Source organism: Squalius cephalus (genome assembly GCF_949319135.1).
Source record: "Squalius cephalus genome assembly, chromosome: 25".
NCBI lineage: Eukaryota > Metazoa > Chordata > Actinopteri > Cypriniformes > Leuciscidae > Squalius > Squalius cephalus.
The window spans coordinates 2,103,403-2,121,615 of record NC_137146.1 but is presented as its reverse complement, the minus strand read 5'-3'; the positions used below and the strand labels follow the sequence as shown (position 1 = coordinate 2,121,615).

The 18,213-nt window shown below is 37.5% G+C and overlaps 1 protein-coding gene across 4 annotated transcripts in view; it reads left to right on the top strand.

The window, feature by feature from the left end:
* Positions 1 to 17,981, top strand: part of wdr48a (WD repeat domain 48a) — a 24,787-nt gene extending 6,806 nt beyond the window's left edge. For 2 of the 4 annotated variants that reach the window (XM_079862480.1, XM_079862481.1), the window contains exons 6-20: positions 503 to 544; positions 3,430 to 3,518; positions 4,307 to 4,408; positions 7,206 to 7,430; positions 8,763 to 8,837; positions 11,259 to 11,361; positions 11,580 to 11,677; positions 11,764 to 11,871; positions 12,084 to 12,180; positions 12,260 to 12,358; positions 14,103 to 14,208; positions 14,290 to 14,377; positions 14,462 to 14,538; positions 14,705 to 14,894; positions 16,375 to 17,981. In XM_079862480.1, coding sequence (XP_079718606.1) covers positions 503 to 544; positions 3,430 to 3,518; positions 4,307 to 4,408; positions 7,206 to 7,430; positions 8,763 to 8,837; positions 11,259 to 11,361; positions 11,580 to 11,677; positions 11,764 to 11,871; positions 12,084 to 12,180; positions 12,260 to 12,358; positions 14,103 to 14,208; positions 14,290 to 14,377; positions 14,462 to 14,538; positions 14,705 to 14,894; positions 16,375 to 16,470 — 1,595 coding nt within the window. In that variant the 3' untranslated portion in view covers positions 16,471 to 17,981. The remainder of the gene's footprint in view (positions 1 to 502; positions 545 to 3,429; positions 3,519 to 4,306; positions 4,409 to 7,205; positions 7,431 to 8,762; positions 8,838 to 11,258; positions 11,362 to 11,579; positions 11,678 to 11,763; positions 11,872 to 12,083; positions 12,181 to 12,259; positions 12,359 to 14,102; positions 14,209 to 14,289; positions 14,378 to 14,461; positions 14,539 to 14,704; positions 14,895 to 16,374) is intronic. The other 2 variants (XM_079862483.1, XM_079862482.1) reach the window with 1 other exon arrangement.
* Positions 17,982 to 18,213: the final 232 nt, after the last annotated feature.

Sequence of the window (18,213 nt, the reverse complement as noted above, 5' to 3'; positions counted from 1 at the left end):
ATCTTTGATATTATAATGGCTGTAACACTTTACAATAAGGTCTTATTTGTTAACATTAGTTAATGCATTAGCTAATAATGAACAGTGTGTGTTTTACAGCATTAGTTAATGTTAGTTAATAAAAATACTATTCATTATTTGTTCATGTTAAGCCGCTTCTAAACCGTTCTCTATCAAATGAAACCTTATTGTAAAGTGTTATGACTAAATGATCATTTATTGGTCTATTGCAGTGGTTTTCAACCTGTGGGCCGCGACGATATTGCAAGGGGGCGCCAGTCACTATTAATACTAATAATAATTTTGGTAATATATGTAAAACTGTCTAATTACATATAATAGTTTAACATATAATGAAATAACAGAAAATAGATATTAAACTGTTACTGTGTGTTCACTCTTTACGCTCGCTGTTCGGTTGTGTTAAGAATAAACCACCAATACTTTTGCTGCATACTGTAGGCTACAACAGATTTAAACATGGATGAATGGTTATCAACAGGGTCGCTGAAAAGGACAAATGCAGATGTTTCTTCATCTACAAGTAAGGATAAATCTTCAGCAATGCCTGACATCAAAAAGACTAAAGCTAGACCCAGAAAATACAGTAGTGACTAGCTAGCGGTAGTCTTCACATGTGTGGGAGAACAAGCAGCCGTGTTGCTTTATATTGTTGAGCTTATTTTAGCTTTGCACATTATTTTACCGGAAAGCCTGATCTCAGTGTTTAGTACATGCTAAACGATACCAACCTTTGCATTAGGTGAGGATTTCAGTTGTTAGTCTCTTAGCACCCTCAGTTGAAGCTGTAATAATAGGATATTGGCAAACGCTCCAGTGCGTATTTGTGTTTGCACTGCGGAGAGCGTCAAATGTTGCCATTTACAACGTGCTTTTGTAGTGTAGCCAATCACAGACATATCTGTTGAGTCCTTGAATGCAACGGCCAATCAGAGGTGTTTAAGTTAGACAAGTTAGTCCACTCACCACTCAAAATATCAGAGGTTTAGAGGTTAATAAACACAGTGTAGACCGGATGTAAAGAGATGTATTGTGCAGTGTGGACAGCATTGATTTAAAGGGATAGTTCACCCAAAAAGGAAAATTGTCGTCATTTACTCACCCTCAAGTTGTTCCAAACCTGTATAAGTTTCTTTATTCTGTTGAATACAAAAGAAGATATTCTGAAGAATGTTTGTAACCAAACATGAAAGTTTAAGCCTTGGCAATATAAAGATTCAAGCGCAAGAAGACCCTAAAGAGAACTCCATTCGTTATTTACACGCTGCGTGGGGAGTTTTATGTGTGTAAGCATCCGAAGCAACAGCGCACAAATACTGAAATGAACTCTTTCGTTTCGTCTTCCACAATTTCACAAAAAAAGTGTCCAAAATGCCCGTCTCGGCATTATCCTAGTAAACATAGCCGGTTAAGGCTTTAGTGAATGTAAACAGTAAGGAAAGACAACTCATGTATCAGTATATTAGATCCGTGCATTCACTCTCCCTTAACTGTCACCGTCCCACAGGTGGGACGTTTGCCCATATATATTTAGAACAATAATATCTTAGTAAAAACCTAAAGTAATATTGACAAACTATATATCATTTGAAAGCTTACAATCTCTAGTTTTCATATTTGGTGGCTGTTTTTTAAAATAAATGACAGAGGAGCAGTAATTTATCAATTTGCAACAAGAATATTTCATATTCATTAGGCGTGTTTAGGCCTTTATTTTGAAATAGAAATAAACATGAAAAATTATGAAAGATTGGTAGAAACCTCAGTTTTTTTAATGCCAAGAGTTCAAAAGAAAACACCAATTAAATTTTATGAAAAAAAAATGGTCTGAAAATGTTTAGAATATAAAAAAATTTTTTATGGATTCTCGATTTGTGATGCGGCACGCAGCGGCAGCGAGCTATAACGCACATATGTGCTCTTTTTATGTTTATTAGAGGTTGAAATCAAATCAAATACTGCCAAAACACCCATACTATTTCTGAATAGGATGTATACTTCATAAATTGTATGAAATTATGGAAATACATGGTTCAGATCACTCAAAACATATATGAAAGTCAGTAAAGAAGCTGGCTGTCCATCTAGTGAAAAAGTTTGGTACTGCGCCCAAATAAAATCTTACTGAAAGCTCATTTTTTGAGATATCAACCTAAAATTTGGAACACAACTTGTTTAGATTTTTGGCTTTAATTTTTTTTTTAGCAGTTTTAGAGTAAAATATATTTTGTAATATATATATTTTATATAAAATATAAATAATTATATTTTTACATTCTATATTTTCATAAACTCAAACTTATATAACTTTTTTTCTTTTTCACTTTCATAATTTATTTCACTTCTACAATAATCTGGCAAATGTCTTCTTAAAAACAAGACCAACCATATGTCTATATTCCAAAGCATTCTTGAATTACAACCATTTAAGTTTGTATAGTGATTTTTTTGTCTATGCGGAAAAAAGAGAGAGGGGGGGGGGGGGGTGACAGTCAAAGGGTTAAAGTGACAGCAGCCTAATATTTCTCCTTCTTTCTGATTTTAATGTTAATCAAACAACAAAGGACAAAGAAAAATATCATTCTCTGCTCTTGGCCTTAATAACTTTTGTAAGTTTAATAAGAATTGATCTGTTTAATTTATACATAAGACTATCTAGTGTTTTACATTTGATTACTTTATTCATTGTCTGAAAACTACCGTTACTTTTCTTTAATAATGTTTTAAGTTTATATCTAGTTAGGCTAGTAGTTTCAGCTGTGGCATTGAAATTGAAATAGAGAATTGTGAATTTTCACTGGTATCTAAAATTTTGGTTTCATGGTCAGTAAATTCATGTTTAAGTCTAGTAAGTTTTCTTAAGTCACCGGCCATTCGTTAGTTTTAGGGCCTAAAGTTAGTTTTAGGCCCTGCTTACAAATATTTGTCAAAATATCTTTCTTTGTGTTCAGCAGAACCAAATACATTTATACAGGTTTGGAACAACTTGAGGGTGAGTAAATGATGACAGAATTAAACATTTTTAGGTGAACTATCCCTTTAACTCTCAAAATTGCAATGATTGACTTGGTGACCATAGCAATGGGACAAAAGTCTGATATTTCTGCATGAAGGCTAGAGCAGCCGATTTGATCCTGGGCTCGATAACCCAAAAATAGTCGGGTCCGTTACAATTCTTGCAGTGGGCCGCGGAAACTTGCGTGTTTGGTTGTGTGGGCCGCGAGTTGGAAAAGGTTGGGAACCACTGGTCTATTGCAATCACGATCCAAACAATAGATGAAATAAGTTACTTTACACTTTCATTTGGTGCCTTTTATCAGTAGACCCAAAATCTGTATTAAAGAATCACTGAATCCTGGATTTAAGTTTGTGTTTAAAGATAAATATCTCTTTCTTTATGCTATACAGCGTCTTCTCTCAGCGGGAACAAGGACTCCATCTACAGTTTGGCCATGAATCAGATGGGGACCGTTATAGTGTCGGGATCCACTGAAAAGGTTTGACATTCTAATTTAATTTCTGAGTGAAATAATCTCAGTGATAAATCTCAATTTTTGCCATGCATTTTTGGTTAACATTATTGTTATGCAGCCTTGATTATATTTGCAGTCTTTTTTGATCAGGGACATATTAAAAGAGTAAATAAAGTTAGTTTCAGTTTCATTTCAGTATGTATTGAATGTAGGGCTGTCAAACGATTAATCGCGATTAATCGCATCCAAAATAAAAGTTTGTTTTTACATAATACATGTGTGTGTACGGTGTATAATTATTTTCTATATATAAATACACACACATGCATGTATATATTTAAGAAATATTTGCATGTATATACTGTGTATATATATTTATATTATATATAATTTATATTATATATAAATATTTTATATATAAATAACACATTTTCTTAAATATATATATGCATGTGTGTGTATTTATATATAGAAAATAATTACTCCGTACACAGACATAAATTATGTAAACACAAACTTTTATTTTGGATGCGATTAATCGTTTGACAGCCCTAATAGAATGATACACCTGGGTTGTGCAGAGCAATAATCCATCCATCCATCCATCCATCCATCCATCCATCCATCCATCCATCCATCCATCCATCCATCCATCCATCCATCCATCCATCCATCCATCCATCCATCCATCCATCCATCCATCCATCCATCCATCCATCCATCCATCCATCCATCCATCCATCCCCTGAATTCTTCAGGTGCCGATAATTTCACATTGTCTTTATTTAATTGATTGGTTGTTCTCACTTCAGGTTCTGAGAGTGTGGGACCCGCGCACCTGTGCCAAACTAATGAAACTGAAAGGACATTCAGACAACGTCAAATCACTGCTGCTAAACCGAGATGGAACTCAGGTTAGATCAAGACATGTGCTAAAATATTTTCTTCTACTCCCCCTTATAATTGAGGTTAATATTTCAACTGTTTAAAGGGGGGGTGAAATGCTCATTTTCACTCAATCTCCTGTTAATCTTGAGTACCTATAGAGTAGTATTGCATCCTTCATATCTCCAAAACGTCTTTAGTTTTATTATATTTATAAGTTAAAGATTGGCTGTACCGAGTCTTTCCGGAAAAAACCGAGCGGCTGGGGGCGGGCCGTGTGGGCGGTGTGCTATAGCTGTGCTAACTGATCTAACAACAACACAGAGAGACATTTGAAGTAGTTTACTCACCGTGACTGCTCGATCCTTAAGCATTAGACGATCTGGGCTTTGTTTATAAAACAATCATCGTCGAAATGCAGGGAACAAAGAGTCGTGCACAACCTCTGTTGATGCTTCGAAAAAACAAACTCCATCCACTATTCCCTTAACGCTGGGTTCTTTGGGAATCTGTGCAGGGTTGTCTTGCCCTGCCAACCAAAAACCCACTTCTTTGGTGACATTGACTTCCCTAAAAGCCGAGCAGAGCGCTTTGAGGTAACGTACTGCTTTCGCTCTCTTCTCTCTCTGGTCTGCGAGTGCGCGCTTGGCCGCGATCTTACCGGAGAAGTGCCCTTAGGACCCATATAAGGAAATTCCGCTCTATCTTACGTAAGACAGAGCCATACTCGAAAAAAACTTTCCGAAACTTGTGACAAACCGGAAGGAGTATTTTTGGAACAAAAATACTCCTTCAAACGTACAACTTAACTTTTGAAACTTTGTCCATGTTTAGCATGGGAATCCAACTCTTTAACAGTGTAAAAAACTCAGTATGCATGAAACAGCAATTCACCCCCCCTTTAACAACGCATGTTCAATCTTATTCACACCAATTATAAACACCAATCTTAGGGTCAGATTTACCAAACAGGACAAATTAGCATGAGAGCGCAATTCCACAAATGTGCCGATGGGAGTGGCAAGTTTTGCGCGTGATCTATTGCTCTAACACAGTCAAATAATTTACATAATGAACAACGCAATCTACCAAGAGCAGCGCAAATTAGCATTGGGACTGTGAAATCCCAGCTGAAGAAGAGCCACAGTACAGTGAAAAGAGCCAGAGGACAAAAAATTAAGGGTTGCAAGAAGTTTTGATGCACCAGGTATAGTCTCAGCCTCAGACGTGCCCACGGAACGTTGGCTAAACGTCTGATGCATATGGCACACTTTTCTGGAAACACTTCAGGAGTTTCGAAGTCGCGACCTGATTGGTTGAATTCTACAGGATGTCCGCGAGACGTGTGTGTCGCGTTCTTTAACGGTCCGTCTGGAAACAAATGCCGTGACGGCAAAACCCCTTGTGGAAGAAGAAAGCCGTTGTGTTTACAACTGAGACAAATGAGCGCTTACCAGGATCAACTAAACGTTGGATTTTCAAAAGTATGTCAAGTTTGTCAACATTGTTGCAGTAAACTTGCACAACGTTCTTGAATGAATAATTTATTAAATGCACGCCGGTCTGTTATTGTAGGGACATCGACATTATATTGGCACGCCCCTAAACATGACGCGGAACAAAACGAACTGTGATTGGTTGCGTTATATGTCAGTCAAACGTCCTCTTGGCCAAGAAAAGCTGCGATAGAGTCCAGACCTTCTGCCGTCAGTCTGAAGGTCTGGCTACGCGAGACTACACCAGGTATTGCGTCTTTTATAGTCTTCAGGTATTGCGACTCAAGTCGTCTTTTATTTCCTGCAGCAAATTAAAAATAACATGGCTTGGCAAACGATATGTTCGGATAACGTCTTCCTCTGGCATTCCAAAGAAATGAATACGAGTGGAAAACATTTTCTCCCTTCGACCACGCTCTCTCTGTTCTCTGTGGTGTCTCCTAGCAGCAACTATTGCAGCCATGTCGCAAAATGGCTTAAGACATGCTTTTTTTGAGGCTTTCAATAATGGTGCAAATATCAGTAAATTGACTAGCGCAAACATTAGTAAATGGTGTTGCGTGATTCATTTCAATACTCTCCTCCTATAAATTTTGCGTTTGAAAGGGAAACTCCTACAAATGCAATAAGATCAGCCATAAAAACAACTCAGTCTATGCCTTTTCAGCGCTAATTTTGCACTGCGTGTCTTTAGTAAATCCTGACAGTAGTTTATTAACGCCAAAAGAGGGTTTGCACTGGCGCAAGCTGTTAGTAAATCTGGCCCTTGTTCTTGTTGACTGTAGAAGAGATCAAAGCGTTCAAGTCCTCCTGGGAAGTTCGTACTTACGAGGTGGGAAGTCGTGTTTACGAAGTCACTTTCGTCGGAGTAAGATGGCGGTGTACTTTCTCTTAATTAATTACACAAATATACAGCAAGGTTCTTAAACTCTAGTTCTAGAAAATGTAGAACAAAGAAATGTGCATCAGGTGTACTTTGGTTTTTTATGTTTTTAATTAATTTATGAAGCCACTACAAACTTTATCGTTACATGTTTCATTGTCATACTATAAGGACATCATATTCTGTGCAGGCATTTAGCTTACTTCGCTGTAAATAGAAAAGTCTAGCAATATCACTGCTAAATACCTTTAAGTATTGTGTTATTATGCCATTTTTCTCAGTGACGGCCTCAACTCGTAAAGAAAATCCCACTCGTATTTACGGCATTGTGGTGGCGTTCATGTGCGCTCAACTCGTAAATGCAATCTTAACGAGATGACTTGAACGCACCGCTAGTCCAGTCCAGTTCTGTGCTGTTGTGTTCAGCCCTGGTGTGTGTGTGTTCAGTGTCTTTCAGGGAGTTCTGACGGGACGATCCGGCTGTGGTCTCTGGGTCAGCAGAGGTGTATCGCCACGTACCGCGTTCATGATGAGGGCGTCTGGGCGCTGCAGGTCAACGAGGCCTTCACACACGTGTATTCGGGGGGTCGCGACCGCAAGATCTACTGCACAGACCTGCGCAACCCTGACATCCGTGTGCTGATCTGTGAAGAGAAAGCGCCCGTGTTGAAGGTATGATAGTCAAATACTATAGAAAAATGATGGAAGTTTATTTAACTTCATATTTAAGAGTCAGATTTCTGTTGTAACATATATGTATATATGTGTGTGTGTGTATATATGCATACATGCATATATACACATACATACATAAACACACACATACACACACACACACACACACACACATATATATAATTTTATATATACGTACACACACACACATATATATATATATAGATATATATAGAATGGTAAGCTGGTATGTTTATTGTAGGTTTTACTTCATGGTTATTAAAATATAAGTCATTTTTGTGGTCAGATATCTGTTTATTTACAATATTAACAGGATAAAGATAGAGGAGAATAGTAAAACATATTGTCTGAAGTCCACAATCAAAAGTTATATTGTCGCTGTCGGGTGGAAACCTTGTTATCTCCCATGTTTCGTCATTTTGATTTGTTTTCATAAATCATTACTATTGGTCACTCTTTACATCTGTCTGTGGGTTTTGCAAATTTTTAAGCAATGAAAAGTATTAAGACTCTATCTCGTAACTCTATTGGCTCCTCAAACTGTCAGTCAAACCTTATAACTCCGCCCACCTCTGTCATGAATGAACACGTTCTGGAGCGTCGCTGCTTGTTTTCTAAGTAATGGTAAATAAAGAACTGGTTCTTTTAATAAGGACAACATTTTCTTTACTCAAGAAACACTATACGTATATAAAGGCTAATGTTTTATGTATTTGAGGAGCAGAGAAGAGTGTCTTAGTCTAGTAAATACTGTCTTAAATAGCCTGTGTGAAGCACTTCGTCTTTATTAATACGCGCCCACATATAGCTACTTTATTACCTGTTAGTTGAAGAAAACATTATGCGTGCACTTACTGTCTCATGTGGCCGTTCTAATGACTCAAATGATCAAAACTGTACAAAATTCGCTGGTCAAAACTACATTTGAGCTTGATTTTGGTCAAATGTTAATAATACACATGCAAATGTCTGACCATACTTAGTCACAATATCAACTTTGACAACATGGTGTTTAATTACTTTAAAAAAAAAAAGTGTTTTTTCCATTTCCTGCAAAGTAGCATTTTTGGAGATACAAGGTTTCCGTCTGACAACAACCCACAAGCATAGAGTGTAATACAAAGTGTGTCAAGTATGTATAGGATATATGTTGTATTGTTAATATTGAAAAATAAAGTGATCTCCATAGACTTCAGATCTAGGGTGGAAGTTTATGCCTCAAACACCTGCGGCAGCTGTGGACCGCGACCAGGTAATGGAGAGTAAGGTAAAGTTACTGAAGTGTGAATGTGCTTGGGTGTCTTCCAGATGGAGCTGGACAGGTCAGCTGATCCGCATTCGGCCATCTGGGTTTCCACCACGAAGTCCACGGTTAATAAATGGGTGAGTGCAGCTGGTGTCCGGCGTGACGTGAGCGGAAACAGCACCTGCTCCAGCTGTGGTGACGTCACACACTGAGCTTTCAGTATTGTGCAGCGCGCTCGTTTACGCACGAGGGTCATTATTTAGTGTCGCCTTTCCCTGGATGTGGTCCAGTGCTATTATTTTAAGGTCATCTTTTGTGTTGCATGTTATCCACCCTATTCTTTATGTAAGAGCAGGCGCAGACATTTGCATCACCGTGTCCTAACCAGACGCAATGCGATAAGATTCCAGCGACAAATAATGTGTCTGTCCACACTAGACGCGACGCGACTGCAAGATGCGTCAAAGTCAATCAAAACCCACAGCCAATCAGAACAGTGTGTGGGCGGAGTCAGCCAATCAGAACAGTGTGTGGGTGGAGTCAGCCAATCAGAACAGCGTGTGGGTGGAGTCAGCCAATCAGAACAGCATGTGGGTGGAGTCAGCCAATCACAACAGCGTGTGGGCGGAGTCAGCCAATCAGAACAGCGTGTGGGTGGAGTCAGCAATCACAACAGCGTGTGGGTGGAGTCAGCCAATCACAACAGCATGTGGGTGGAGTCAGCCAGTCAGAACAGTATGTGGGCGGGGTCAGCCAGTCAGAACAGCGTGTGGGTGGAGTCAGCCAATCAGAACAGTGTGGGCGGAGTCAGCCAGTCAGAACAGTGTGTGGGTGGAGTCAGCCAATCAGAACAGTGTGGGCGGAGTCAGCCAATCAGAACAGCGTGTGGGTGGGGTCAGCCAGTCAGAACAGCGTGTGGGTGGGGTCAGCCAGTCAGAACAGCGTGTGGGTGGAGTCAGCCAATCAGAACAGCGTGTGGGTGGAGTCAGCCAATCAGAACAGTGTGTGGGCGGAGTCTCGCGGCACCAGAGAGTATTCTTGACGGCACTCGCAAGAAAATGGATAAATAGCTACATAATCAAATTCACAAATATTACACCATTTAAACATTATTAAAAAACAGGCTACTGAGTTACTAAAACAATCTTTGTCAAAGAATACACTTGTTTGTTCACAGTTTGAACGTTCTTGTTTCCATTTGTTTAATTTGAAGATCTGAGGTGAATTATCCACTGTTGCTTTTACAGCTTCAAAGCTGGAGCACTAAATGATATTCAGAGTCACATGACACGCTTTTAACATTAAATAAAGCACATAAACAGTGCCTGAGATCATCATCGCCACACTTTGTGTTTGTTGTTCCAGCGCGACGTCGCAGAAAAATAGAAACCGTTTCTAAAATAGACTCGTCGCGTGTCGCCGTCGCGGCTGGTTAGGACAAACACTCGGATTAACATGGAGAAGAGGCTTTTTATCGCGCGTAGTTAGGACACGGTGTAAAAATGATTGTGTCTGGATTCTGGTGTCATCATCTTCCAGTTATTTAGTTATGTCCACAGGTCGTATCTTTAAGTGGTCGAATCATGCATGGCCATTAGTACTCGCACATACACGCAAGTTCATGCTTTTCATCCTCAAAAATATCTCTCATAGCAAAAATGACAGCATTAACCATATCGCCAACGAATATATTGGTCAAAATAAAGCCACAGGACTGTTTTGCATCTCTGAGCAAAACACAGCGGTGTTTCATTACTGAATCATGAATGATTCACTCATAAGACAGTCAAATGCTTCGTTCCTGAATGAATCAGCTGTTTTGAATGAATCAGTTGAATAAATGATTCAATGACTCACTCATAAGGCAGTCAAATGCTTCGTTCCTGAATGAATCAGCTGTTTTGAATGAATCAGTTGAATAAATGATTCAATGACTCACTCATTAACAGTGACTTGCTGCCACCTACTGGCGGTTTTAATTTCACATTTAAAATATCTTTATTTTTAAAATAATTTCTATTATCAATATTCAACGTTTTATGTTTAAAACATCAAAACATTATTTCTGCATGTGTAACAGCCGGTTAAACACATTCATGTCCCTCTGATCTGCATTAAACAGTCTGTGTAAAAGCATCTATATCCACTTCAGTTTCCTCTGCACTGCAAAGATGCATTTTGATTGGCAACAGCTCTATTGTGCATTACTATTCTAACTGAATTTATTCATTAATTGTAATAATTTGATGCAAAAGATGATGCATACATTTAATTAGGTTAGAAAAAATTACTTTATAAAGGTAAAACTGCCCATTAAAGGTAAAAATATATTGAAACTTATTGGAAAAGATGATTAGTGTCACTGCTGTGAACTGACCAACACACAGAATATGAAGAATAGCAAAGACTTTAGGAGTCAGTCCTAAACCTGCCAACGTACAACACAATAAACACACAGCAGAATATCGTCTAGTTATCGATATAACTCTTGGTTCTCTTGGCAAATCTTGGTTTTATGTTCAATGTCTATATAGATTTTTTGTTTCTCTGTTTCACAGTCTCTGAAGGGAATCCATAATTTCCGAGCGTCTGGAGATTATGACAACGACTGCAGCGCTCCGCTGACGCCTCTGTACACGCAGCCCGAACAGGTTATTAAAGGTACGACTGCTTGCATGATGCACTTCAGTCTTGAATTGTCTCTTTAGTGTGTTAAAGACACCAGGAAATGAGCTTGACAGTTTTCATTGTATTCTACACAGCGATGTATGTTGGCGTATCATCCAGTGAAACATAAACATAAAAATGACTTAGGATATGTATGATGATCAGCTTTAAACCGTATCTTCAGCATGTTGATTTGATGTCTTGACCTCTAGGTGGCGCCAGTATAATTCAGTGCCACATTCTGAATGACAAAAGACACATTCTGACCAAAGACACCAACAATAATGTGGCATACTGGGATGTGCTCAAGGTACCGTGTTAGATTAACGTTTATATTCATTGAGTGATTCGAATGCTAGTTGTCGTGTAACTGGTTTGCTTTCTGATGGTTTTCAGGCTTGTAAAGTTGAAGACTTGGGGAAGATGGAGTTTGATGAAGAGATCAAGAAAAGGTTCAAGATGGTTTATGTGCCGAACTGGTTTTCAGTGGATCTGAAGACGGGGGTGAGTCGGTGTTTCACAGGGTTCCCACGGGTCCTTGAAATCCTTGAAAGTTTGTGAATCTGAAGAAAAAAAAAATTTGAATTTGAGGGTATTGGACCTGGAAAGTGCTTGAAAGGTCCTTGAATTTGACGTTAACCGATGTGTGGGAGCCTTTCAACACAGATTTAGTGTTTGTCAGGTCTGTGAGGAATCTTTTGGCTTTTGATTGACAGATGTTGACTATAACGCTGGACGAGAGCGACTGTTTTGCGGCCTGGGTTTCTGCTAAAGACGCCGGATTCACCAGTCCTGACGGATCCGACCCCAAACGTGAGAACGACCTCCAGAGGCTTATGTTTATGGTGACGGTAAATCCTGAAGGTGTGTTAATGTGTTTGTTGTGGCGCAGTGAATCTGGGCGGGCTTCTGCTTCAGGCTCTGCTGGAGTACTGGCCTCGCACACACATCAACCCCATGGACGAGGAGAGCGAACTGAATCATGGGAGCGGTAAAAACACTCTTCCCAAATCTAAAAAAAACACTGATTATAATATTTAATAGTATAAAATAAATATATATGTATTGACAAATATAAATATTTTATATTGTAAGTTTATACTTGCAGTATCATATTTATTATATATTCTAATTATACAAAATATGATATATTATTCTGGAATTATAAACTTGGTTATTTTGTTAAAATGAATATAGATATTGTTATAAATATTATTAGTAGCACTATCTATCTTTCTGTAAAAAAAAGAAAGAAATATATATACATATACATATATACACACACACACACAAGATTGATTATTATATACATATATAATATTAAGAATTATTATTAGTGTTTATATAATAATAATAATAATAATAATAATATACCTGGATATAACTTTTTATAATATATAACACTTTATCAAAAAATAAATAAATAAATAAATAAATATATATGTATGTATGTACAGTGCTATGCATAAGTTTAGACAACCATGCTAAAGTTGACTAAAAAGAGGAATAAAAAATCATATTTTGCAAATTGAACTTAATGCCTTATTTGAAAAAATTAGGAAAAATCCAACCTTTAAGGACACCAATTTTCTTTGTGAATGAATAATGTATCGTAAATAAATAAATGTTCTTCCTTAAAAAACAGGGTGCATAAGTTTGGGCACCACTATGTTAAATTCCCATAGAGGCAGGCAGATTTTTATTTTTAAGTATTTTTTAAAAAATTTTTTTAGGATACTATGCATCCTGATAAAGTTCCCTTGGCCTTTGGAATTAAAATAGCCCCACATCATCACATAGCATTCACCATACCTAGAGATTGGCATGGTTTAATTTCAGTTAGCCTAAAAGCTAGTTTGATTTGCATTGAGAGCAATGCAAATCAAACTAGCTTTTAGGCTAACTGAAATTAAACCATGCCAATCTCTAGGTATGGTGAATGCTATGTGATGATGTGGGGCTATTTTAATTCCAAAGGCCAAGGGAACTTTATCAGGATGCATAGTATCCTAAAAAAAAAAATTAAAAAAATACTTAAAAATAAAAATCTGCCGGCCTCTATGGGAATTTAACATAGTGGTGCCCAAACTTATGCACCCTGTTTTTTAAGGAAGAACATTTATTTATTTACGATACATTATTCATTCACAAAGAAAATTGGTGTCCTTAAAGGTTGGATTTTTCCTAATTTTTTCAAATAAGGCATTAAGTTCAATTTGCAAAATATGATTTTTTATTCCTCTTTTTAGTCAACTTTAGCATGGTTGTCTAAACTTATGCATAGCACTGTATGTATACACACACACACACACACACACACACATATATATATATATATATATATATATATATATATATATATATATATATATATATATATATATATATATATATATATATATATATATATATATATTTATATATAATGTTTTACTATATATTACAATTATTTACTATATATTATACATATATACACATATTTATTACTTATAATAATTATTATAATATAAATCTACATATAATATTAATAATAATAATAATAATTATAATTATTATTATTAATATTATACAGTAATTATAAACTTGCATTTAATGTTTATACAATATAACATTTATATTTATTTACATATAATAATAATATCCAAGTTTATAATTACTATATATATTTATAAGTTTCTTCTTCAGATGATGATGATGATGATGATGATGATGGCATATGTTGTGTGTTTGCTCAGTGAACGGTGAACATGAGAGCCGGATACAGAAAGGAAACGGATATTTTCAGGTGCCGCCACACACTCCGGTGATCTTCGGGGAAGCGGGAGGAAGGACATTATTCAGGTGTGTGTGTGTGTGTCTTCCTGTTTAATCATGTCTTCAGATGCTGGTGTTCAGTGATGAAACGAGTGTGTCTTTGTGCAGGCTGTTGTGTCGAGACTCCGGCGGAGAAACTGAGTCCATGTTACTCAACGAGACGGTCCCGCAGTGGGTCATCGACATCACGGTGGACGTAAGATCCTGGTCACGTCTACAAGAAATGTCTTATACTTTTGATTTCTGCTATTTAAAGCACATTTATTTAATTCTCCTACAGAAAAACATGCCCAAATTCAACAAAATCCCTTTCTACCTCCAACCACATTCATCGTCCGGAGCAAAGACGTTAAAGAAGTACGTGTGTGTGTGTGTGTGTGTGTGTGTGTGTGTGTGTGTGTGTGTGTGCGTGTGTGTGTGAGAGAGAGAGATGTTTCAGTCTGAAGCGACCGGATGCAACCGTTCTGGATGTAAATGAAAACCGCATCAGAATGCATAGCCGTGTGTGTGTGTGTGTTTGCAGGGATCGGTTGTCGGCCAGTGACATGTTACAGGTGAGGAAGGTGATGGAACATGTGTATGAAAAGATCATTAACCTGGACAGCGAGTCTCAGACGGGCGGTTCGACCGGAGAGAAGCCCAGCGAGCAGAAAGAGGAGGAGGACATGGCAGTGCTAGCGGAGGAGAAGATCGAGCTGCTCTGTCAGGATCAGGTGTGTCTCAGATGAACACACCAATACCAGTGCAGGACTGTTCAGTCCATCGCTTTCACACAGTCAGATTAGTGGTTACAGTTTCGATTGCAGTACCAGTGAAATTTACCCACTCTTGAAGCTATTTTTTAATCTCAACATGCGTCCGAACAGGAACCTTTGTTTAAACTTAAAGATTACTAACAACATTGTTTCAAAGAAGAGCATGATGTTAATTAGGGATGCACCGATATAAACATTTTGGAAAACTGATAATTCTTTATGCTTGAAAGTCGATATATCTAAATAAAAAATTTTGAGAGCCTGATTACCAAAACAAAAGTCTCAGCATTAAAAGCCCTGTCCCCAGCACACAATTATAATGTTCTCATTATAATTTTATGTAGCCGATATGTCAGACTTGCGCTGCACATTTTGCACTGAACTGTATTTTCCTTTTTTGAAGTGATTCCAATCATATTTCAAGCAATTCAAAACCATCATGTCGAACAGTGCACATCTGAAGTGTCTCAGAAATAATACATTATTTATCAGCTTTAATATATCAGCCAAATTTTCTTATCAGGCCGATAATAACATTAAAAATGAACATATATTGGCCGATACTGATATGGTGGCTGATATATATCGTGCATCCCTAATGTTCATGTTTACAATATCTTTATGCCTTATAGTTGCATTTAGCAGATCAGAGCTGGGCAATAATATAATTACATATTGCAATAATACAAACAATCAAGCAGTTAAGATTGGCTATGGCACCTCTTCACAATGACAGAATTAAGATTATTTAGCTGATGATGTTGAAAGATTGGTATTTAGGGATGCATGATATATCAGACACCATATCGGTATCGGCCGATATATGATCCTTTTTAATGTTATCGTTATCGGCCTGATAAGAAAATTAGGCTGATATACTAAAGCCGATAAATAATGTATTATTTCCTTCAGCTGAGACACTTCAGATGTTCACTGTTCAACATGATGGTTTTGAATTACTTGAAATATGATTGAAAAATACAGTTCAGTGCAACATGTGCAGCGCAAGTCTGTCATATCGGTTACATAAATTATAATGAGAACATTGTAATTGTGTGTTTGGGACACGGCTTTTAATGGTGAGACTTTTGTTTTTGTAATCAGGCTCTCAAAAATTATATAAAAACTTGGATTTAGATTTATCGGCCAATATATCGGTTATCGGCTTTCAAATATAAAGAGTTATCGGTATCGGCTAAAATGTTAATATCAGTGCATCCCTATTGGTATTCATATGTTTTTTACATTTCAGTATCAACTAGGACATCATCAGTAATGCTGTTGCATGTGTGCTAATCAGACCAATAAACCTGCTAAATGCTTGTGTTATTTTCCTAATTAACCACTCATGCCAAAGTGCAATCTCCTAGATCTCAGATCCCCGTGTATAAAAATGAACCGAATGCGTCTTCCTGACGTGTTGCATTTCTTTCGGAAGGTTCTGGATCCCAACATGGACCTGCGAACGGTGAAGCACTTCATCTGGAAGAGCGGCGGCGACCTGACGCTTCACTACCGGCAGAAATCCACGTGAAACTCCCATCGGATCCATTCGCATCACTTCACATTCAAAGCACACGCTCACCTGCACTTCCCAGTTCTGTCCGACGTCTCGATCATCGGGCCGTCGGCGTCACGCATGTTTATCCCAGTGTGAACAAGCAGGAGATCTGTGGAGAAACGCTCAAAGACGTGACATGGAAAGGACAGTGGCTTTACCTGTTCGTTCTCCTGTTAGGTTTAATTATTTTCTCTTGGCATGAATTCTCTTGACGGATGCCATATTGAACATGTCCGACTGCTCGAGTTGCTTTGGTTTTGTTTTTTTACCACCCTCTTCTCATTTAACATTCCAGTGATGTGTTTGTTGCCAATGACGTCATCAAATCCCTCTCGCGGCATGACCGGAAAACCAAGCCTAAGCCGAGGACTGCGTCTGGAACTGCTCTGAAACAATCACGAGTTTATAAGGAGTGTATAAACGTCTGATGAAACTCCCAAGAACGCCGTTTCCCATGATGCATCTCTCTCACTAACGTGCCGTGATCATCAACGCATCCATTTTTGTACATATATTGTAATTATTTTGTAGTCAACTTGGAGATTAGGAGGTTTTTATTTACTTTTTCTTTTTTAAGAAAAATGTACGGTATCTTCAAAAAAGGTGCTTTTTCATGTAAAATATGATGATCGAAGTGTAGAGAGAGAAAATACTCATAACATTACAAGTGGTAATAGTTTTTTAAAAAGGAATAATTCTCCCAAAATGGAAAATTCTTACGCATTTGTTGAATTTTTTAATGAATGAATGTATGCTGCTGTTCTATGGTAAAGAGCTGCATGGAGATTCTTCAGCATATCGGTTCAAAACCAAATGACGGTTTTCATTTTTGGATGAATTATTCTTCGATACGACTGTTTGCTGCTGAGCGTTATCTTTCCTTCCTGTGTATGCACAGGAAAATATACAAAAATAAATGAATATATATATATAAAAAGCAATGAACATTGAAGGATGACAGTCTCTGTTCATGTTTTTAATTTATGCAAAACTAAAACTGTTCTGCAAACGTTTGTCAATCATACGAAGATTTGCACAGTGTTCTAGCAAAATGTATTAATGTATATATCTGGTCTTAAAGACAAATAGGATGATAATTATAGTAATACAAAACCATCAGAAACTAAACCGAGAGACAAAACTGCGTTGGCTCTGAAAGGGTTAAACCGTGTCTACACCCCCTGTATTTATGCTTCCTGTGTTAATTGTAATTATATGCAGTATATTTTGGGTAAATAACAGCTTAATAAATGAACCAATAATGAATGAGTTTGAATGCAGACGGGCTGTTGTTTGAATGAGATCCGGATGTTCTCCTGCTTTTCCCAGAGATCCGCTTTTACAGGCTCATCTGGTTATTAAAGAACTCAAATGATTGTTAAATGGATTAAATCCTTCTTTAATACATTTGTATGATTTATCCTGATAAGAGAGCTTGAGATGGTCATAGCCGTACATTAAAGCAGGTTAGTACTTTATTCAGCAAACTGATGATCTGCATCCACTTTATATGTAACGTCTGTGTATTTCTCATTTTCAGGAGTGGAACGTTGTGTCTGCATTTGCATGTGTCAATATTTCAGAGGTAAGCATGAAAGGTTTGGCTGTTTAATCACAAGTGACGCGTCTCAAGCGCTGATGCATGTTTGTGTGTTCAGAATTCTCTTGGCCTTTTATTATAATGTAGAATTAATGTAAGTCAAATATGGTTGCATT